Raw genomic sequence first — 23,370 nt, 5'->3', positions numbered from 1 at the left:
TTTTTAGGGGGTCCCCCATGGAACTTTGATCTTCTCAGTGGTTTCCCAGATCATTCTGCCTCAAACACTATCTATACATAAAGATTCTTTCTATTGTCTCTACCCAGTCCTACCTGAGTTGAATAATGGGCCCTAATTCACCTAGATTAGATTCTATTTTACCTTTAATCAGAGATAAATTCTCCCAATGGGGAGGGATGCAAGCCAAGATGAAGAATAGTCTCATTGTCAGCCCTGTTCTTCACAAGGACTAGGCTTTGATTGAGAAAGTAAAAAGAGAAGAAAGTCTACTAATAACTAACCTAATAATAACTGGCTACTAATATAAAAGAGGATCTTTGAGTCCTGTATATAAAGTTGGTTATTAACAGAAAAAGAAAAGTATCATTTTTCTCAGTACCATGCACTGTGCTAAGTGATTTATAAATATTTTCACACTTGGTCTTCACAACAACCCTTAGAAGTTAAGTGCCTTTATTATTATTCCTTTCACTGTTGAGAAACTAAGGCAAAGAGGCTAAGTAACTTGTACACAACGACTAAGTGTCTGCGGTTGGATCTTCCTTATTCCAAGTTCAGGGCTCTACTCACTGGACCACCTGGATGTCTGCTAACATTGGATTAACAAACTGTTAATCACTTGAAAAATCCTCAGTAAAATGCCATGATGCAAGTGAAAAACATTTTTCCAAATGCCATGCCAACTGCCAGTGACTTTTCAGAGTATGGCAAAAGCCTGTAAAGACAGGGACTGGTGAGGGGGGTGCAATGAATGGGCTGTCCCTCCTTCCCTACTCTTGCCCAGGAATAGCCATTGGAAATTGGTTTCCCTACCTTGGCTTTGTAGAGTGTATTTTTCACAGCCACAACAGAAAAAAGGAAAAAAGTTGGCTGTAAGACAGGGATGTTTCAGGGGCCCATCTCTGGTCTCCAAAATCCTCAATTTAATGAGGAGATGGGAGAGTGGATAGAATGCTGACTTATCTTCCTGAGTTCAAATCTCGCCTCAGATACTAGCTGTGTGACCCTGGACAAATCATGTAAACCCTGCTTTGCATCATCTGTAATATGAGGAGGAGAAGGAAATGGCAAACCATTTCAGTATCTTTGCCAAGAAAACCCTGTGGAAAACGAGGAAGTTCTGTTTCTATAGTTCCCAGTGATCAGGGTTGTGACCTAGTTCTTGTTATGTTTGTCCTTCGTTGCTGAAGACCTTGCTGTCAGAGAAATGATGACGTCTTCCGCTTGACATTGTTTTGAGTGAGGGAGGGCTGTGCAAGGTCACCAGCCTCATTTTTTCCTCCTGAGCCATCTGGATCCAGTGACCAGATATTCGTCAGGAAGACTGGAGATGACCCAGGATGCAATTGGAGATCTTGGCCTCTTTAGACCAAGGCCTATTCAGGTACTCACTGAGGGTGAGGTAAGACCCATACAATGAACAGACCTGTTTAAGAAATAGTCAGAAGATGGCCCCTTCAATGAGCCAAAGAAAAATAACTAAATCAAGCTGGAGGGAAACAGCAAACAAATCACCATTGATGTTGACCATGTGTAATAATATAAGTCTCTTTCTATGGTTCCCCCTCCTCCTGAGTCATCTACATCCGATATTCATCACGGCATGTATTGTGACCTACTACAGTCAGGTGAAGGCCAGAACTACTGTGCAGGCTCCATGACCTGTTTGAGGGAAAGCATATTAGAGAGAAGAACATGAAGTCACATGGCCAGGGGATGGTGACTCAGGAGATTCAAAGTCCAGAATTCTATAAGAAGTTTGCCATATCCTGAGTGTGTTGTAGTTTTCCTGTATCCAGACTGGAAATTACCTGTTACTTCAAAGGAAGGAATGTAGAAGGCTCTCCCTCCTCTGAACTCCATTTTTATAAATTTTCCTTGATACCTTTTTGCATGTCAAATGTGTCTCTCACAACCCCAAATGGCATCACAAAATAATGTGATTGACTAAAAAGTAATTGAACAGCTACACCCTGAAACCAATGACACCTTCCTCTAATCCTAGGGTCCATGGATCTCTAACTGAAATTTCGTATCTTTCAATTATGGATTTTTGAATCATATTCAGAGAAAGGATTCAAAAGCTTCCCCTGACTAGCAAAGGTCACCAAAAAAGGGAATAATCCCTGCCCTAGTTTATATTTTTTGTGAGTACACAACGAAAGATAGGGGGAATCATATGAACCCAAGAGATGAGAAGGTGCGCCCTCACAGTATAAGAAACGTGCCCTGGAGCTGCACTCCACAACCATTCTGTGTGACATGGAACGCTTTGACAACTGCAGTAAAAGCTCTTCTTGGAATCCTGTCTTCAAATGCATAAAACAGAATACCGAGATTTACAATGGAAACCATTTTACTGAAATATTGTCATCAAAATATTTTTAAAACCAAGTTCATTGACTGAGGCCAGATTAGGACCCATGAAGTCTTCCAGATTCCAAGGCCAGGTCTCCATTCACTACACCACGTAAGTGCCCCGACAGATACGTATAGAGAAATCCATGAACATACGTATATTCTTAGAGGTATGTACGGACATTGATAAGGAGATGTCCAGCAGTCACACAGGGGTCGTTTCCCCCCAGCCAGGGCTGACCTCTTCACCAAGGTGGACACACTTTGCAGGCCTTAAAGCGCTACAGAAAGGCTCGCTATTCTTCCCTAGAAGAGGAGGGGGCTGGATCTCACTGCAAGCCCACCACAAAGCCCTGGGGGAGGCCAGGGGTGCGGCTGGGGGCTCCGCGAGTTGGGACCCAGCAAACGCCAGCTCTGACGCGCACGTGACTTGGTCAGGACCGAGGACAGCGACAGTGCTCGAGTCAGAGCATGCGCACAGGCTCTCCACGCACGTTCTCCGCCCCCTCAGGTCACATTCCGGGACTCAGGAAGAACACACGGGGTGGACACAGCCCCTCGCAGAGAGCGTACCCACGGAGAGAAACTCGCAGGGCAGCCCGCACACGCCCGTTGCTGCGCGCGGAGGCTCCACGAAAACCCACTACCAAACCTCCGCCTGTGACTTGGGCAGCAGAGCCGACCCATGAATCGAGGGAGGAAAGGGGAGAGCTTCCGGTCTCCCCTAGAAACGCGCCTGCGCACGACGACGCCTAAACTTCCCCAAAGCCCATTGGAGCCTGGCGGGGACTGCGGGGAGGGGGGAAGCAGGGCCTGAAGGCGCAGGCCCGGTCTGCAACTTCGCGCCTTCTGGGAAATGGAGTCTTCTTTGCCTCTGCGCCCAATGAGGAGCAGGGGCCGGCGCTCTTCTGACTTCAGCCTTCCTCTCTGCCTTTGGAATCCTCTAACTTCCTTCAAAGCTCAGGTCTTGGGCTCTTTACTGCTCCCCTCAGCCTTTACCAGTCAATCTACAAACATTTATTAAACATCTACTGTGTATTAGGCACTGTGGAAGAGCCAGGAGGCAGTCGCTGCCGTGTATATATGTGTGTGTGTGTGTGTGTGTGTGTGTGTGTGTGTGTGTACATATATATATACACAGACACAGGATATATACGTTATGTATATACATATATGTGTGTTTGTATATACATACACATATATACATATATAAGATAATTGGGAAATAATGACTGGAGAGAAAAATGTTCGAATTAAGTAGGGTTGGGACATCTTTGGTCTGAAAGATGGGACTTTAGTTAGGATTTAAAGGAAGCCAGGGAAGCCAGCATACATGTGTTAGCAGGATTTGTCCTGAGCCAAGACCAGCCTGAGACTGCTCAGAACCACACAACTACAGTCCTAGAGAAGGGCGTGCCAATAATCAAGTAGTTTAATTAATCAGTTTCAGAGTGAGGAATGTTCTCTTAGCTGAAGAAAAAGCACCTGTCATATGCTTAAATCACAACTGGAGGAAGTGGATAGAAGGAGGTGGATGATGAACAATAGTGTTTCCCATGAGAAATCCATGAATCCCACAGTACAACAATTCTGGTGTCCAGTCTTTGGGGTCTGTGACCACTTCCCCTAGAATACAGAGACAGGGTTCTGTAACAGGAACTGGTTCTACAGTCTGTGATTCACTTCACTTGACAGAGGCAGGCAGAAGGATGCCAGTGGTCCTGAGCTTTGTCAAGGTTTGATTGATCAGTTCAAGCTGTATTGTGAGACTGATTCACAAGCTAGAAAAGACAATTCGGCAAAATCTAATCTATTAGTATATTCATTACACATATATTGATTATTATAAAAATCACACCTGTATATAGCTTGCTTTCCCTCTGCATTCCCTCCTTTTGGCTAAAAAGGTTGGAACAAAGAGGGATATTCATTTGAAACATGATTTTGAAAATTTTCCTGGTTATAGAAATTTACTGCAAAAGGAACAAAAGGGGACAAAAACTCCCTTAACTCTGATTGCAGACATGAGTCACATTTGATAGCCAATCATGTAGCCGTGGGGTATTAACACAAGGTACAGAATTAACTGCATGGGAATTTTCCTTTTCCAGAAAGGAAATAACACAGTGGATAAATAAAGTCAGGAGTTTCCTACCTAGGCTGTGTCCTAAGTTGTCCTCACAACCTTTCCCAGGCACAGACTGGGAGTCCTTAGCAGTCCTCAGACTGCCGCACATGGCATGTTCTAGTTTTGGTTTTATTCCTGAAATCAAAGCTCAAAACAAATTTCAGTCCCAGGAATTTTTACTTTAAATAGTGAAATTTTCATTAAGCCCAACTAAAATCACAACTTAAGGAGATAAGTACAACATAAAAGTGGAAGAAAAACCTGCCACTTCCATCAATATTAAGAGATTGAGGTGACAGTTGTGAGGAGAAAAAGGCTCAGTTCATAGAGGAAGAAACTGTAAACCTCAGCCATGTCCAGTTTCTTGGGTTGGTGATCTACTTCAGCCTTCATCGTCGTTGTCGTCGTCGTCGTTGTCTTCTTATCCTGGGGGTCATAGGAACAACTGTCCACCTCATGTGTCGGCTGCTTCACATCATGCCACCTGGGGGCTCAGAAGTCCAAGTGGGAGGTACTGCCCTTTTGAGACATGACAGGTGGATCCAGGACTCGACTCCCTGGGGTTGGGCTGCAGTGTCCTGCAGTGAGCAGGACTTCCAATGGGCCTTTCTGCCATGGCTCCAAAGAGTGTTTTCCATGATGGCATTTCCAGTAGACTCAGTCACTGGATTGAATCAGGAGCTCAGTTTTGGTTGGAGTTTCTAAAGAATGGGACTGTGAGACCTTGGTAAGTCTCTGATATCTTCTGAGCCAACCCAATGCGGTATTGTAGGAGGGAGCCTCCTTTGGCTGCTATGCTTCTCACCCATGTGTACAGTGGCATTGGTGTTCTGTTATTATCTCATAGGGACTGAGCTTATGGGGACCAAACGGTCTAGACCTAAGGCTTAGCAGGGCTAAAGGAAGGGCTTTGGGCCAGGGAATACTTGGCTCTTCAGAGAGTTTAGCAAGGGATGTTTTAAGTATCCCATTAACTCTTTCAACCATTTCTGATGAGTGGGGGTGATATGCACAACGGAGGTGCTGAGTAAGTGGCCAGGATGAAAGTATTGTCTAATGAAGCTCCTGTGAAATGGGTACCTCTATCACTACATATCTCTTTAGGAACCCCCCATAATGGAATGCTTTCTTCTAAGAGGATTTTTGCTACCTCAGAGACTGTGGCAGTACAACAGGGGAACACTTTCACCTGCTAAGAAAACATACAGACCATAACCAAAACATATTTGTATCCACGGGCAGGTATCAGTTGAATAAAGTCCATCTGCCAGGTTTCAAAGGGCACATCTGTGAGAGGAAACTGCCCACAATCAGGCTTCAGAGGCATGGATGCATTGTGCTTGGGACAGATGGGACACATTTTATGGGTGGTGACAGAGGTTCTGTGAAAACCCTCCACCAGTATTTTAGAGCTAGCTCCACTAACTTGTCAGACTTCAAAGCTGAATGAATGAAGATGTTTCAACATAAGGAGGGATAAGTTTTTAGGTAATGGAGTGTTCAAAGGCGTCACCCTACATCTACCCCTTAAAAACTTCTGACACCAAGTTAACAGGGCTTTTACTGAGCCACCTCTCTAACCTGAGAATGCTCAGAGTCACACAAAGCAGGCCTAGAGAAGGGAGTTTTAGGTATATTTGGGTCAACTCATAGTCCCATAGTTTCATCAGATTTATATCCCTCCTTTTGCAGCTTATCTTTCTTTGTAAAAAGCATTCTTTTCTGGGCCCTGGCTAGCTCTTCTTTTGTTAGGCTAGGAGTCTTAGGCAGGTCTTCAGAGCAAGATGGATTTACTAAGGCCACACTTATGGGGAATTTGAGGAATTAAAGCTTCAGTTTTAGCTGCTTCGTTGTCTAAGTCACATCCATGGTGATAATGTTTAATATAAAATTTTGGAATAATCTCTTTGTTCTCTCTGAAACAAACTCAGAGAATGCCTCTTCCTATGTCAGCAAAAGCCAGCCAAAGCTGACTCTGCATTCCTTGGAGACCTTTAACCTATGACATATCTTGAATAATGGGACTTTCCTTTGTATCTTATTATCTATAGACACATACTATGTTATGACATATCTTGAATAATGGTAAAGAAAATATAGACATCTTAGGTCATAATTTCTATTGAACATTGTTTGCCCTTTCCTGCATCAGTTATCTGTTTAGGGCAGGAAGCCTGCCACTCACTAGTGGTGGGATTTCCTTCCTTGTCACCGAGACATGTGTTTGCCCAGCTTGGAATCCCAACATTTGATTGACATTGCTTTGTTGGTTATCTTATCTTGCTGAATTTGTGGTTTGCTTGGTTGGGAGGGTTTCCTCCTCATGGCAAAATGTACTTAAGACAGTCAATTTCTGTACTAAGGCAGCCAGAACATTTCTGGCTCCATAATGCATTATGTTACCGTTGTCTTTAATAGGGAATTGATCAATTAATTAATTAAATCATGAAATGTATGCAATTAGCCTGTTGCCTTTTCTTAACCAAGTTTTCAGGTCAACAATGGGGATGAATACCGTTTTGTAGATTGTATCCTGGAATTTTAGTTACTTCTACAGCTTGGGCAAGCAGTAAAGAGGCTAATAGATGGGAAATCTGCTTCTGATTTTTAATGGGCTGTCCTAAGGAGGTGAGGAAGCCCTGTCTCCATAGCATCCCAAAGTCATATTCCTAAGTCTCATTCTCACTTTCCATCTCAGGTGGGTAGATGGCAGGATTGAATGTGCTTATACCAACTACATTCCCTCCTTTCTCAGAGCTGAATAAATCAGATGGGAGAGCTAACTGTACAACAATAGTTGGGGTACTGATAACTGACCCAATATCAGTTATGGCTGAAGTCCACAAGCTGGAAGGAACTTGGTTGAGAGCTGGATGGTCAGAAGAGGTTAAGGAAGGTGTTGGGGATAGAGGACAAAAGGACAAGGTTCCTCCTGGGTCAAATGCAATAGTGGCCTGTTCTAGCAAGTGGCTAGGGCCTCAGGGACCAGGACAAAAGGATTAAAGGCACTGATCTCTCCAACAAAAAGGGAGAGTTGCTCTAAGATATGGACTACAATGGTCTTATTAGCAATCCCCACAACTGAGATACACTCAGGTCTGGGGGAAGGGAATGGGGAAGGTAGAGGGGGTTTAGAACTGCTCAACATATCGCCTGTACATCCCCCTCCTTTTGCCATGGCTCCTGCCAGCCCTCCCCTAAGCCTAGTCATGCTCAGTGATTGGGATTGCAAGGAGCATTGCTCAGTGCTTTCTGGGGTGCTTTCTGGAACCAAATCCTAGTATCTCCTTTCTCGACTGAGACTAACATGAGTTGATACAGATCCAGATACCTGGGTCTGTACGAATACAGGGTTAGTCAGAATTGCTTAGCAAAGCCTGGGGGATCCTCTCTGGGGTTGGGATACTCCTTGGCAATAGACTGGAGTCTTCTGAGTTGCCATAGGTCCTCATCAAACCAGGCTCCTCAGGGTTTTTTCCTTGGAGAACTTTTGCTTGCACTTTGAAAGGGGACATAGAAACTGGGGGAGCTGGTGTAGTCTTTTGGTAGAGGTGGGTATATTTTAGATAACTGGGTACTTTAGGGATTGTTAAGGAGAAGATTTTCAAATGGTTAACCCTTTATTTCACCAATTCTAATTCAAATCTATACTCTCCTTTGCCTCTGAGTACCATTTATCATAACTGTCCCGCTCAAAAGGCTGAGTTTCCTTGTTCATTAATTTCCACCTTAAATACTCTAACCTGGCCTTATCAAAGCTTCCTCCACCAGGCCAACAAAGTTTACGGTCATCACTAGTTAAATCAACTCAATCCTGGCAATATGAAGGACAGTCAAGGCCATATTTCTTATACATTTGAAAGCACATGTTCATTCTGGGGGTTTGCTAATAGGAACTGCTGTATCTTCTCCCATGCCTTTACTACACATCTGTCCCATTTTAAAGGTGAACACTCAAAGATAATAACACGACTTATCAAGTACACGCAATATACAAATACACTATAAGGGAATATAACAATACAGATACACAAAATACAAGTACACAATTACAAGTATTTCACGCTGTGCTAGCAATACACTTGAAATATAGAAAGAGACATTCCACAATTCTAACCAACCATACAAGATGTTAATTTCAACCAATTTAACTACTCACAAAGCCAACCAGGCAAGCAACTCTTATGCAAAAAATTTTTACCACGTTCAGAAACAAAAAAATCCATAGCTCATACTGCATTTATAAAAGAAAGAAGAGAAAAACCACAGGTCACAGCTCGCCCTGTGTTATAAGAGAAAAGATGCATGCAAAGTCAAATCCATGTGCAATAGGCCTTACTAGAGTAAACTGGGCCAAGAAAAGGTTCCAAGAATATTCCTCAAAATGAAAGATAGTCTTGATCAAAAATCTGAACCCACAGTGGATAGAGAGTGGGAGCTTTGAACCTACCATGCCAGGCATGAGTTGGGACTCTGGAAAAAGATCCAGCAGTGCCAGTCCCTTTTCCCCAGTAATGGAGTGCTCAAAGGCTTCACCCTACCGTCTACCCCTTAGAAACATCTGACACCAAGTTAACAGGATTTTTACTGAGCCAAGTATCTAACCTGAGAATGCTCAGAACCACACAGCTGCAGGCCTAGAGAAGGGTGTGCCAATAATCAAGTAGTTTAATTAATTAGTTTCAGAGTGAGGAACGTTCTCTTATCTGAAGTACAAGCACAGCTTATATGCTTAAATCACAACTGGAGAAAAGAGGGGAGAAGAAAGTGAATTACAAACAATCATTTAGTGGTTTCCCACAAGAAACCCATAAGTCCCACAATACAACAATTCTGGAGTCAAGTCTTTGGGTACTGTGACCATCTCCCCTAGAGCAGAGAACTAGGGTTCTGTGATGTGAGCAACTTCTACAGTCTTTGATTCGCTTCACTTCAGGTAGGCAGGCAGGAGGTCAGTGATTGTGAACCTTATCAAGGTTTGATTGATCAGTTCAAGTCTGACTCACAAGCTGGAAAAGGCAATTCTGCAAAATCTAATTAGTATATTCATTACACAAACCATATTGATTATTACAAAAATCAGAATTCCTCCACACCTGTATATAGCTTGCTTTCCCTGCACAGGTAGAATTGTTGAGGTAAGGCTCTTCGAGCTTATTGGATAGCCAGAGAAAATGCCCAGTGTTTCATTCATGGAATAGCCAGTGATGGGGTGATGGGATCTGGACCCCTAAAGGAAAAGACCACATCTCTAGAAGCAACCCCGTCATACACAGGCCTGACCACAATTCCTCTAATAAAGGATATGAGTGTAGGGTGCTGGTAGAAGGACTGTCTCTGGGGCCTGGACCTTGGCTCTGGCAAAGCCTTCATGCAAATAGAAGTCTGGTCTCTTTAACAAAGCTATTTCTGTTGACTACATTTTCCTGTACATTCCAGACATGCACACCACTGACACCTACCTCTAAGGCACCTGGCCCACCCCAGACTACTTGCATATACTGACCACTCCTTAATTACAACTAGATTGTCTAATTAGCCTACCTGACATTCCTTTCACTGTACCCTTTGCAAATAAGCATCAGCATCACCCTTATTAGTTTGCAAGTTTTCGAAGGAACTTAACCTGCTTCTATTGGCCAGACAATAAACTTTGCCATTTGATTGGAGGGTGACACCGCCCTGTACCCTGACATTTTAGGGTTCCCATTACTCCTAAAACACATCAGACAGGATGCCAGGGCCATTGGATTGTGTAAGGAGAGTTAGATATAAGTAGATTGTAAAGATTGGGGGTTAGAGGAGAATTAGTTATTAGGGGCTGTGAATGCCAAATAGAGCATATTGTATTTGGTCCTAGAGGTAACACAGAGCTATTTGAGTTTATTGAGTAATTGGGTTAAGGTGATTAGGTTTGCATTTTAGGAAAATCAATTTAGTGACTGAATAGATGATGGATTTGACTGGGGAGAGACTTGAGGCAGACAGACTCACCATAAGACTATTGTGATCGGCATGACTTTGATAAGGAGTTAGGCTACCTCTTCATGTGAAACAGGAATGAAAGAGGACATAGGGCAGAAAGCATCTAATGGGGTCACAACTCACGGTTTAAGAAGCACTGAAGGGGTTGCAAATGGAAAAAGTTTAACAAGTCCTGATCTAAGTGATAAGGGATAAGGAAAGAAGAGGGGGGATCATAGCTAATGATGTCAACTTTTTCTATGAAATGAGGCAAGAATCTCAACTGAGGCTTGAGAAGGGATGAAAAAGTTTGGAAGACAGTAGGTTCCTGAGTTGAGGGAGATCTAGATAGTTGTTAAGGGAGATATTGACTGGCAGCAATGAGATTGAGGTAATGTCATAGATTTGTAGTAGGCTCTGTCAGATTTGTTGTGTGACTTTTCTCCACTTTCATTCAGCAGCATATGCCTGGCAGCAAAGGTGGCAAATGGTGGGAGTGATCCAAGTTGGAGGACTGGGACAGTGTAATTAGTAATATGATAAGGGGCTAATCAGTGATAAGATTGGTTGGTTGTTGTCCTTCATTCTCAAAGAGGACCAAAATGACATCACCATGATAAAGTGAAGTTTCATTGTGTCTGACTGTGACTGATCAAACCAATATGAGCTCGGAATGCTCTACCACAGGTTGGGCACAGATAGTCCCTGTGAACATTTGAGGTGGAACAAATATGCACATCCTATGTTTACTTTGTGCTGTTTCAATTCTGCCTTGCTCACCGAGCACAGGACCTTTTCTGTTGTGAACACACCATGCTGAACGGTCATATGCCAGTGTCTCCTATATCACACGATCAAATCCAAAGTTATTGAGGGAGACCTTGAGAGTGTCCTTGTATTGCTTCTTCTGATCATCATGTGATTGTCTGCCCCATGTGAGTTCTCCATAAATAGTCTTTTTGGCACGGTTACATTTTGCATTCGAACAATGTGGCCAGCCCATCAGAGTTTCACTCTCTGAAGCATAGTTTGAATGCTTGGCAGTTTAGTTCTATTAAGGACCTCAGTGTCCAGTACTTTATCCTGTAAGGTGAGCTTCAGAATCTTCCTAAGACAGTGCAAATGGAAGAGATTCAGTTTTCTGGCATGGCAATGGTAAACTGTCCATGTTTCATAGGCATACAACAATGAGGTCAGCACAACAGCTCTGTTGACCTTCAGTTTGGTAGTCAGTTGAATACCTCTTCTCTCCCAAACTTTTCTTCAGAGCTTCCCTAACACTGAACTAGCTCTGGCAATACATGCATCAACCTTGTTGTCAATGTGTACATCCCTGGAAAGTACTCTATCAAGGTAAGTGAACTTATCCACAGCATTCAAAACTTCTCCATTTGTTGTAACTGGTGGTTCCATGTATGGGTGGAGTGGTGGTGGCTGATGGAGCACCTGTGTTTTCTTGGTGTTAATTATTAGGCCAAAATTTGCACAGGTAGCAGAGAATTGATCTATACTTTGTTGCATCTCAACTTCAGAGGCTGCATTGAGTGCACAATCATCTGCAAACAGAAAATCATGCACCAACATTCCCTCCACTTTGGTCTTGGCTTGTAGCCTTTCCAAACTGAAGAATTTACCATCAGTATGGTAGTTGACCTTGATGCTGTGTTCATCCTCATTGAAAGCATTTGTTAACATGGCTGAAAGGCATGGGAGCAAGCACACAGCCCTGTTTCACTCTACTGGTGACTGGGAAAGCACGAGAGTGTTGTCCATTATCCAGAACCTGGGCAAACATGCCATCATGAAATTGATGTACTATATTGACGAACTTCTCTGGGCAATCAAATTTTGACATAATTTTCCATAAGCCCTCATGACTAACAGTGTCAAAAGCCTTGGTCAGATCTACAAATGTTGTGTACAGACCTCTGTTCTGTTCCTGGCATTTTTCCTGGAGTTGTCAGGCAGCAAGCACCATATTGACTGTTCCTCAGCCCTTTCTAAAGTGACACTGGCTCTCAGGTATATGATCATCTTCCAGGTGAAGGATCAGCCTATTAATGAGGACTCTAGCAAGAACTTTGCCAGCAGCGACTAAGAGAGAGATCCCCCTGGGATTGTTGCCCCCTTTACCTTTATAGAGATGGACAATGGAGGCATCCTTGAACTCCTGGGGAATATAACCTCCTCTTTCCATATAATCTGGAAAATTTCAGTCAGCTTTTGTGTAATGATCCCCCTACCTTGTAAATCTCAGCTGGGATAGAATCAGCACCAGGTGCTTTGCCACATGAAAGGAGCCTAATGACCCTCAAAACCTCTTCTTCAGTTGGAAATTCAGCTAAGGAGGGATTGACTTCAACCTGAGATAAATGGTCAGTGGCCTCAGCATTGATTGATGATGGTCTGTTGAGAACACTGTGGAAGTGTTCAGTCCATCTCTCATCACCACTGAGTAGTTGTGAGAGGTTTTTGGTCCATAAATAGCTTTCAGTGAATCATAAAAGTGCTTTCAGTTGTTACCGTCAGCATAAAACTAAATTTCATCTGCCTTCTTACTGAGCCAGGAATCCTGCATCTCTCTAAGCTTTGCTTGTAGTTTGCTTTTGATGGAATTAAATGCTGCCTTCTTAGAGGTGGAAGAACTATTCTGCTGGTACATCCTGTGGAGTTCTCATTTTTGATTTAGCAGCTTCTGAATTTCCCCATCATTTTCATCAAACCAGTCTTGGTGTTTGTGAGAGTTCTGACCTAGATGAGCAAATGCAGTGCTGTACATCAAATTTCTGAAAGCTACCCACTCCTTTTCTGTTCCACTGTTGCAAACTGTGTGTTGGCTCACCTTTCCCTCCAAGTCAGCACCAAACTGTTCATGCTCAGAGAAGACCTCTAATTTGTTGACATTAATTCTTCTGGTAGTCATTTTGCCTTCAATGCTTTTGATGAATGTGAATATTTAGCTTGGAAAGGCTAAGTCTATGATCAGTCCAGCACTCTGTACCACACATTGCCTTTGTCGCTCTCATGTCATGTTTGTCTATGCTCCTTACAATCACAGGTGGTTACGAGACAGTGAATGGGGAACCTTAGGGTTGAATGCACAAATGCTGTGTGTGCCTCAGCTGGCCCCCATTGAGGCTTGGGGGGAACCTGAGAGTTGAGCACACAAGCTGGAATGCTATGATGCCTTGATTGACCCCCATCAAGGCTTGGGGGGAATCTATGTTTGCCTCAACTGGCCCCCATTGAGGCTTGTGGGGACTTAGAGGAAACACAAGCTGTGCCTGTCTCGATTGACCCCTTCTAGATGGAGGGGTAGTTGCCCCCCTTTTTTGCCAGCCCTTGTGAGTAGGGTGATTAGGGAATGCTGAGGAGTTATACTCTGGTTATCAGTGAGTGGAACAGATATATTTAGTGAAGAGCCTTCAAGGAGTAGAATAGGTATATTTAGTGAAGACCCCTCAGGGGCCCCTTGTGTCAGCTCCATTTGTCTCACCTGATCCTGAGAAACCAAACAATAGAGACTGTTTCTCTTAAAATTTTTTTTTGTGTTAAGAGGTAGTCCTTGACAGAGACTGCCTTTGCTCACTCCCTTATCTCCTTTCCCAGACATTATCCTATGCTATGTGACAGTCCTTGACTCCCTTACCTCCCCCAACTTTGCCAAAAATGGCTCTTGTCCTTGTTGCTGGGGTAGATTTTTCCATGGATAGATTGTACCTTCAAGGCTCAGCCAATGGTCTAAGAGGAAGGGGGTTGGGGTCGGGGTATTATGGTCAGGGTTTATAAAAAACTGCTGTGCAGGGCACACCTTTGCCCTCCTAGAACATCACCATCTTGAGTGCAGGCAGGAGTGCCCTTTGTCAAGAAAGTTGAATAAATATCTTTCTTTTTCACTCCTTTGGTCAAGGCTCTAATTTTATTAAGGGGGGATTGTTCCACACATCAGCAATCCTCTTCTGAGAAAACTAAATTAAGATTATTAACCACTTTTTGGTGTCCTGCCTGTCTGACCAAAATCAAGAGGGAACCTGTGCTAGCAGCCCTCCAGCGTGCTGTGTTATCTGTGTTACAGGAACAAATGACCTAACACGTGGAAAGCCTTTCCGGATCTTCAAAGGGGCCCCTCGAGGGGAACTCTCGGTGTGGGTTGTACGCCCCCTCGGGGGACCCTGGACATGAGCCCCCCTGAGCTTGAAGCGGGGGATCCAGGGGCATCAGGGGCATCAGGGGCCAAAGAGCTTGGGGACAATAAACCCCTAACCCTCTCTTTGGGGAGACCAGGAATGGCTGTCAGCACAGGTAGGGGTGGGGCCGGGGACTGATCCAAGACCAACCAGGGCTCTTGGGCCCGCCCCCCGCCTAGGCCCCGCCCCCTCTACCTCCCTCACCCTGCTCCCCCAGGCCCCGCCCTCCCGTTCTGCGGTGAATGTCTGTTCAAGCTTTGAATGAAAGTCTGGACCCCACCTTGGGCGCAGCCTGTTGGAATCAGAGGCCAACGCTCCCTGGGGCTCGCCCCGCCCATTCACCCAGAACAGGGACCACGCCCCATGTCCGACTACATTTCCCAGAAGGCCTGTCGTCATAACTGGAAGAAGCCTTCTCTGAGAAGCCACGGAGTGACCCCTCCCCTTGGCTTGGTGCCAGGCCATGGGGGAGCCTCCAAGCTCTTGAGCATGCGCAGTCTCCCCTTGGGCCACTGGCCCTTGACATGGGGGTTGCGTTACGTGAACTCTGGGGGCGGGACGTGAGGGTGGGCATGAGCCCCTGTTCCGCCCAGCTGGTGGTCCAGGGGAATTGAGTCCGAGCATGTGGGCCTGGCTGGCGAGGCGGGCCGAGCCGGAACCCCTCAGGGTCTGCCCTGTGGGAGGGGGCTGTTTAGGGTTAGCAAAAGGGAAAAAACGAGAAGGAAAAAACGAGTGAAAATGGCCGGCTTCGGCCCGCGGGCTCCGCAGTTCCTTCTCTGGATGTGGACGGCGTGGTCCAGCCTGAGCTGTAGGAGCTGCGGCGGGGTCTCGTGACGTGGCTCGGCACCACGTCACCGTTACTGGGCAGGTTAGCACAACGTCACCGTTACTGCGCACGCACCTTAGCACAACGCTACCGTTACTGAGCCAGATGGCACCATGTTACCGTTACAGCCCCCGTTACCGTTACAGCCCACGCTGGCACATTGTTACCGTTACAGCCCCCGTTACCGTTACAGCCCACGTTACCGTTACAGCCCCCGTTACCGTTACAGCCCACGTTACCGGTACAGCCCCCGTTACCGTTACAGCCCACGTTACCGTTACAGCCCACGTTACCGTTATAGCCCACGTTACCGTTACAGCCCACGTTACCGTTACAGCCCCCGTTACCGTTACAGCCCATGTTACCGTTACAGCCCACGTTACCGTTACAGCCCATGTTACCGTTACAGCCCACGTTACCGGTACAGCCCACGTTACCGGTACAGCCCCCGTTACCGTTACAGCCCACGTTACCGTTACAGCCCACGTTGGCACATTGTTACCGTTACAGCCCACGTTGGCACATTGTTACCGTTACAGCCCACGTTACCGGTACAGCCCCCGTTACCGTTACAGCCCACGTTACCGTTACAGCCCACGTTACCGTTATAGCCCACGTTACCGTTACAGCCCCCGTTACCGTTATAGCCCCCGTTACCGTTACAGCCCATGTTACCGGTACAGCCCCCGTTACCGTTACAGCCCATGTTACCGGTACAGCCCCCGTTACCGTTACAGCCCACGTTGGCACACTGTTACCGTTACAGCCCATGTTACCGTTACAGCCCCCGTTACCGTTACAGCCCACGTTACTGTTACAGCCCACGTTACCGTTATAGCCCACGTTACCGTTACAGCCCATGTTACCGGTACAGCCCCCGTTACCGTTACAGCCCACGTTACCGTTACAGCCCACGCTGGCACACTGTTATCGTTATAGCCCACGTTACCGTTACAGTCCACGTTGGCACACTGTTACCGTTACAGCCCATGTTACCGTTATAGCCCACGCTACCATTACAGTCCACGTTACCGTTATAGCCCATGTTACCGTTACAGCCCCCGTTGGCACATTGTTACCGTTACAGCCCATGTTACCGTTACAGCGCACGTTGGCACATTGTTACCGTTACAGCCCACGTTACCGTTAGAGCGCACGTTGGCACGTTGTTACCGTTACAGCCCACGTTACCGTTAGAGCGCACGTTGGCACATTGTTACCGTTACAGCCCACGTTACCGTTAGAGCGCACGTTGGCACGTTGTTACCGTTACAGCCCACGTTACCGTTACAGCCCACGTTACCGTTACAGCCCACGCTGGCACACTGTTATCGTTATAGCCCACGTTACCGTTACAGTCCACGTTGGCACACTGTTACCGTTACAGCCCATGTTACCGTTATAGCCCACGCTACCATTACAGTCCACGTTACCGTTATAGCCCATGTTACCGTTACAGCCCCCGTTGGCACATTGTTACCGTTACAGCCCATGTTACCGTTACAGCGCACGTTGGCACATTGTTACCGTTACAGCCCACGTTACCGTTAGAGCGCACGTTGGCACATTGTTACCGTTACAGCCCACGTTACCGTTAGAGCGCACGTTGGCACGTTGTTACCGTTACAGCCCACGTTACCGTTAGAGCGCACGTTGGCACATTGTTACCGTTACAGCCCACGTTACCGTTAGAGCGCACGTTACCGTTACAGCCCACGGTGGCACACTGTTATCGTTATAGCCCACGTTACCGTTACAGTGCACGTTGGCACACTGTTACCGTTACAGCCCACGTTACCGTTAGAGCGCACGTTGGCACGTTGTTACCGTTACAGCCCACGTTACCGTTACAGCCCACGTTACCGTTACAGCCCACGCTGGCACACTGTTATCGTTATAGCCCACGTTACCGTTACAGTGCACGTTGGCACACTGTTACCGTTACAGCCCACGTTACCGTTAGAGCGCACGTTGGCACGTTGTTACCGTTACAGCCCACGTTACCGTTACAGCCCACGTTACCGTTACAGCCCACGCTGGCACACTGTTATCGTTATAGCCCACGTTACCGTTACAGTGCACGTTGGCACACTGTTATCGTTATAGCCCACGTTACCGTTACAGTGCACGTTGGCACACTGTTACCGTTACTGCACACGCACCTTAGCACGACGCTACCGTTTCTGAGCAAGATAGCACCACGTTACCGTTAAAGCCCATGTTACCGTTACCGCGCACGTGAGCACGAAGCTGCCGTTACCGCGCACGTGAGCACAACGAGAGCACGACGCTGCCGTTACCGCGCTCCTTAGCACGACGCTGCCGTTCTGCCTCTGCCATTTCCCCTGGAGCTGTCGGGTAGCAAACGCTGTTCCTGGGCCCTTCTGAAGCCGCGCTGGCTCTCAGGTAGGTGACCGTCTTCCAGGTGGGGGATCAGCCCCTTAAGGAGGACTCCAGCCAGAACTTTGCCGGCAGTGACTAAGAGAGCGCTCCCCCTGTGGTCCTTGCTCCCTTTACCTTTCTAGAGGGGGTGTGACGTGATAAGGGGCTAATCAGGGATAAGAGGGCCTGCCAGGGAGGAGAGGACCTAGGAGAGAACTGAGGAACTCTTGGTGTTGTGTTTTGCTCTGAGGCAACACTTGGGGTGATTTTGGAGTCTCGAGTTCCCTGCCATCATGATAACTTTTTACAGTGGAATTCCTATTTTTTGTTCGCTTGCTTATTTTTCCAGCCTACTTTTTGACTTCTGATTTGATGTTGGGGCTCGGCTGTGCCACGCTTCTGGAGGGGAAGTCTGGGCTGCTCGTCTTGCGGCTTTCTTGGGGTACTGAGTATGTTGTTATCCCAGGATTCCAGGGACCTCCTGGGGACTTGCTAGTTTTTAAATGCTCTATTTCAGGACAAAGTCTGGATTATACTCTGCTAGTTCCTGACCAAGTTTGGGACCAAGCCACAGAAGAGTGCTGCTGGCTCAGCTCCGTTGGTTCAGTGGCACTATTGCAGGCTGGGCTGAATCCTGGCATTAAGACTCTTTTATGCTTCTGTGTTCTGAGCTATATCCCTGCTTCCTGTTTCTAAATTTAGTCCCTTTTCAATACACAGGCTCTCCCTATCTGGGAATGTCATCTTGAGTGCAGATGCCCTTCTCCGTCCTCCCCACATCTTTGATTCAAAACTAGGTAGGAGGCAACAAAGCTGCCAGCTGTAAACTGTCCCCATTGTGCTCCCTGCTTTGGTTCTGGGGTTGTCCAAGTAAGGAATGAGACTTTCTCTTGCCACAATGCACAGGCTCAGACCGTTTATGTATTATTGGAATTAATTGTTCTTCGATTATTTTGTATAACTTACAAACTTTGGGTTTTGTTGTCTTTTTCTTTAGGAGTTCACTTATGGCTTGTTCATTTCTTTTAATATTCTGCCTCTATTTCTTCTTCTCTTGTGGCTTTTTATATTTTTGTAAATATTCTTATATTTCATTTAGATTGTCAGTTTTCTTTGCATATAATTGGGCAAAATAGCTTCTAATAAATTCTTTTGTTTCTTCTTCAGTGATTGTGAGTTCACCTTTTCCATTTTTGAAACTGCTAATTTAGTTTTATTTTTCAAAAACTTAAACTAGCCAGTGGTTTATCTATTCATTGTTTTTAATAGTTGCTGGTTTTATAGATTTTTAATTTTGATTTTGTTAATCTTGATTTTTATGATTTCTATTTTGGTGTTTGAGTGTTTTAAATGTATTGTGTTTTTTAATTGTCTGCTCAATTGTTTATCTGCTGTTTCTTTTTTATTTCTGAAAGTGTTTAGAGATATAAACTTTCCCTTTAGGACTGCTTTGACTGCATCGCCAAAAGTTTGGTATAGTTCATTGTTACTATTGTCTTTGATAAAACTGATTGTTCTTATGACTTGTTTTTTGCCCCATCTATTCTTTAACATTTTCTCTACCAGGGCTTAGAAACCTCTTTATTCTGGAAACTCACTCCACTGCTGGACTACCTCTTATGGAGTTAGTTATTAGGCCAAAGTTAGCACAGACAGCAGAGAATTGATCCATACTTTGTTGCATCTCAACTTCAGAAGCTGCATTGAGTGCACAATCATCTGCAAACAGAAAATCATGCACCAACACTCCCTCCACTTTGGTCTTGGCTTGTAGCCTTTTCAGACTGAAGAATTTACCATCAGTACGGTAGTTGACCTTGACACCTTCTTCTTCCTCATTGAAAGCATTTGACAACATGGCTGAAAACATCATGCTAAAAAGCACGAGAGCAAGCACAACAGCCCTGTTTCACTCCATTGGTAAGTGTAAATGCATAAGAGAACATCATCCACTATCCAGAACTTGGACAAACATGCCATCATGAAGTTGACATACAATATTGATGAACTTCTCTGGGCAACCATCTTCCAGGTGAAGGATCAATTTATTAAAGAGGACTCTAGTAAGAAAACACAAGTGCTCCATCAGCCACCACCACACTATCCATACGTGGAACCAGCGGTTAAAACAAATGGAGAAGTTTTGAATGCTGTGGATAAGTTCATTTACCATGGTAGTGTACTTTCCAGAGGTTGACACACACATTGCCAGAGCTAGCTCAGTGATTGGAAGGCTCCGAAGAAAAGTTTGAGAGAGAAAAGGTATTCAACTCACAACCAAACTGAAGGTCTACTATCTATGCCCAACCTGTGGTAGAGCATTCCAAGCTCGTATTGGTCTGATCAGAAACAGACACACACACTGAAATTTCACCTTATCACAGTGATGTCATTTTGGTCCACTTTGAGATCAAAGGACAACAACCCACCAACCAACTTCTTAGGGAAATAATTACCTTCCTGCCCTTTCAGACTCTCTCTGATTGGCTGGTTCCTCTCAAAATCTCCATTTTAATTAGGATGCACAGGATAACCATATCTTCATTCCTCTCCAGGGTACACTACTGACCCATCTCCATAGGACTTTCATTACCATGCCCTGGTGCTGGGTACCTTCATTTCCCTTGTTTCTTCCCCTTCCTTTCATGTTTTTTAATTCTTTTAGTGTGTGGCCTTTCCCCATGAGAATGTAAGCTGCTTACCTTGAAGGCAGGAACTGTCTTTCCACTTCTGTTTCTATCCCCAGCTTAGCACAGTGCCTGAAACATAGTAATTATATATACCATTTTAGTGCCCTCTGCCCTGGAAGGCCCTTCCTCTCTCTGACTAAAAAGAATGGGGAGGGGAGAAGGTGGATATCAGAGAGATCCTTCCAGATCCTCCATTTAAAGAGGGTACCAGCACAACCATTTCAACATTTCCTATCCAGCCTCAGGACTTCATCGTGCCTTCACACCACCATTGTGCCAGTCACACAGGCTTACAACCTCTCATTCTTGACTCCTTATTCTTTCAGACCCCACAGCCTCTATGTCCAGTCAGTTGCTAATTCCTGTCCATGAGTTGTCCCATGATCTAGGATCAGTCATATTATTTTTGATTATGTAATTCTGACATTCTTTATGCATTTATTCCAGGACAATTCCTTGTATGTATGTTGCAGCAGTCTATGCACTGATGATGAACCTTTTGGTTACCTTTTTGTTGACTTGAAACTTTAAATCTTTGGGGAAGATGTTGTTCCATGATTCAAGGCCCTGTACACCATCCCCAGAAGGATCTTGTTGTTAAAAAGAAGGGGGAGGGAGCAGGGGAAAAGTTTAGGGTCGTTAAAAAAATTATGCAACTTTACATAGATAATCCAGCCCACTTTGTGTTCCTACTATTCAATTGTGAACACAGACCATTGTCTGTTTGCAGTTCCTAAGATGGATGGATGAATGGATGGATGAGTTCACTGTCCATACAAATGCATACCATGGTCTGGACAATATCCCTACTCCATTCACTTTTTTCCTCTTATTTATTACCACACCATACTCTCAGTGACTCTACAGAATTTCAGGACTTGATAAAATACAATAAAAATGTCATCCTCAAATAGGATCATCCAGACGGCATGCCTTTTTGGTGTGGGGTGTAAATGTTATGTGTAATCATTTTTAAAAATATATTATAAAGCTAGTGTGCTAAAAAGACAGGGAATAATCAGGCTAGCCAAAATCCAAGGTTTCATGGGACACAAAACTTTTGCAAAAAAGAGCTTGCAAACCTTATGAATAGATGTAAAAAGGGAAAGAAAATGAAGAGGGTAGTGAGATAGTCCAGTGGCATGAAGATAAAAATGCATAGGTAGAGGTAAGGAAGGATATGAGTACCCAATCAGAAAGAATAGAATGAGGCATATTGGAGACAAAGAATTTAAAGATGAAAGAAGAGGAAGAAAATATGGTATGAAAGAAGGAATAGGGTTTGTAGTAAATTGTCAAAAGCAGATTTTTTTTTCTTCTAAGTTACCATTTGCTATGTATAATCATAATGTATACTGACTTTTCTTTAAAAAAAAACAAGACGTAAACTGCAGGACTGGTTTACAGCAGCTGACATCCAGCCTGTAATTGATTCAAGGATTTCAGTAGCTTCAAGTAATTTCCACTCCATCTCATGTCACAAGTGATACATATCTTCATGTGTTTTAACAAGCACTTTTTTCCTCCTCCTAGTCTGTGAGATACATTCCCTTTAACAAATACACCTTCATGTAACCAGCATGTAGCATGTTACTTGTAGCATGTGCCCATGTCTCATGTGAAGAATGGTATATAGCTCCTTTGTAAAAGACACAAACTGAAGGTCTACAGAGCCATTGTGCTAACCTCATTGTTGTATGCCTGTGAAATATGAACAGTCTACCAGTGCCATGCCAGGAAACTGAATCGCTTCCATTTGAACTTTCTTAGGAAGATTCTGAGACTCAAGTCCAGCTTATTCCTTGCTCCAAGTCCAGCACTCTAATGAAGGTACCAGACACTGAAGTCCGTGCTTGAGCTGAACTGTCAAGCATTCAAACTATGCTTCAAAGAGCGCAACTCCAATGGGCTGGCCAGGTTGTTTGAATGCAAAATGTACGCTTGCCGAAAAGACTATTTTCTGGAGAACTCACATGGGGCAGGTGATCACATGGTGGTCAGAAGAAACGATGCAAGGACACTCTGAAGGTCTCTCTCAAGAACTTTGGATTTGACTGTGCAACATAGAAGACACTGGCACAGAATCGCTCATCATAATGTGCCCAAATCAGAAAAGGTGCTGTGTTCTATGAGCAAAACAGAATTGAGACAGCACAAAGTAAATGTAGGATGCACAAATTTCAGGTTTCCACCCCAAATGTTCACAGGGACTATCTGTGCTCAACCTGTGGTAGAGCATTCTGAGCTCCTATTGATCTGATCCGCCCCAGTCAGACACTGAAATTTCACTTTATCACAGTGATGTCATTTTGGTCCTCTTTGAGAATGAAGGACAACAACCAACCAACCCAAATTCACATATTCCAATTCACTTGCTGTTGGTGTGACTCACTCTGAGTAAGTAAAGTTGCAATGCCCCTGCTGCTGTAGCAGCTGGTCAACTGGCAGTGGCTCATGAACAAATTCAACAGAAAGAAACTGATGATAATGAGATTACAACACAAGCATCCAAAGAAGACAGAAAAGGTGTGATAATAAGAACCAGGATGGGAACAAACTATTAAAGGCATAATTGAGTGTTTGTAGAGAAAAGTTTGGGGTGAAGAAGAAAAATGGTGGCAAAGAAATGATGCTGAGGATAGAAAGATGAAATTAAAAGTCCATGGCCTCAAGGAGCTTTCATTCCTCTGGACCTTGTGGATTCCTATGTGGTGCAAAGACACTGGAGCTGACTGAAGAATGCCACAAAGAAATGCAGAAGCCTCATGCCTCTATGCCCAGGTGCAAGACAAAAAAAAAAAATCTGTGAGAAAA

At 44.8% G+C, this 23,370-nt stretch overlaps 2 protein-coding genes across 3 annotated transcripts in view; both read right to left on the bottom strand.

Moving 5' to 3' along the window:
• LOC140503265 (zinc finger protein 558-like) overlaps positions 1-22,611 on the bottom strand; it is a 34,037-nt gene extending 11,426 nt beyond the window's left edge. For both annotated transcript variants that reach the window (XM_072607072.1, XM_072607073.1), the window contains exons 1-2: positions 22,530-22,611; positions 20,569-20,625 (exon numbers count right to left, since the gene is read on the bottom strand). In XM_072607072.1, the coding sequence (XP_072463173.1) occupies positions 20,569-20,625; positions 22,530-22,531 (59 nt within the window). In that variant the 5' untranslated portion in view covers positions 22,532-22,611. The remainder of the gene's footprint in view (positions 1-20,568; positions 20,626-22,529) is intronic.
• Positions 22,536-23,370, bottom strand: part of LOC140503261 (uncharacterized) — a 36,314-nt gene continuing 35,479 nt past the window's right edge. Inside the window, exon 7 of the mRNA XM_072607065.1 lies at positions 22,536-22,682. Within this exon, the coding sequence (XP_072463166.1) occupies positions 22,681-22,682 (2 nt within the window). The 3' untranslated portion in view covers positions 22,536-22,680. The remainder of the gene's footprint in view (positions 22,683-23,370) is intronic.

The sequence above is a fragment of the Notamacropus eugenii genome, chromosome 5, assembly GCF_028372415.1.
Source record: "Notamacropus eugenii isolate mMacEug1 chromosome 5, mMacEug1.pri_v2, whole genome shotgun sequence".
Lineage (NCBI taxonomy): Eukaryota > Metazoa > Chordata > Mammalia > Diprotodontia > Macropodidae > Notamacropus > Notamacropus eugenii.
This window is presented reverse-complemented; position numbering and strand designations above follow the sequence as displayed.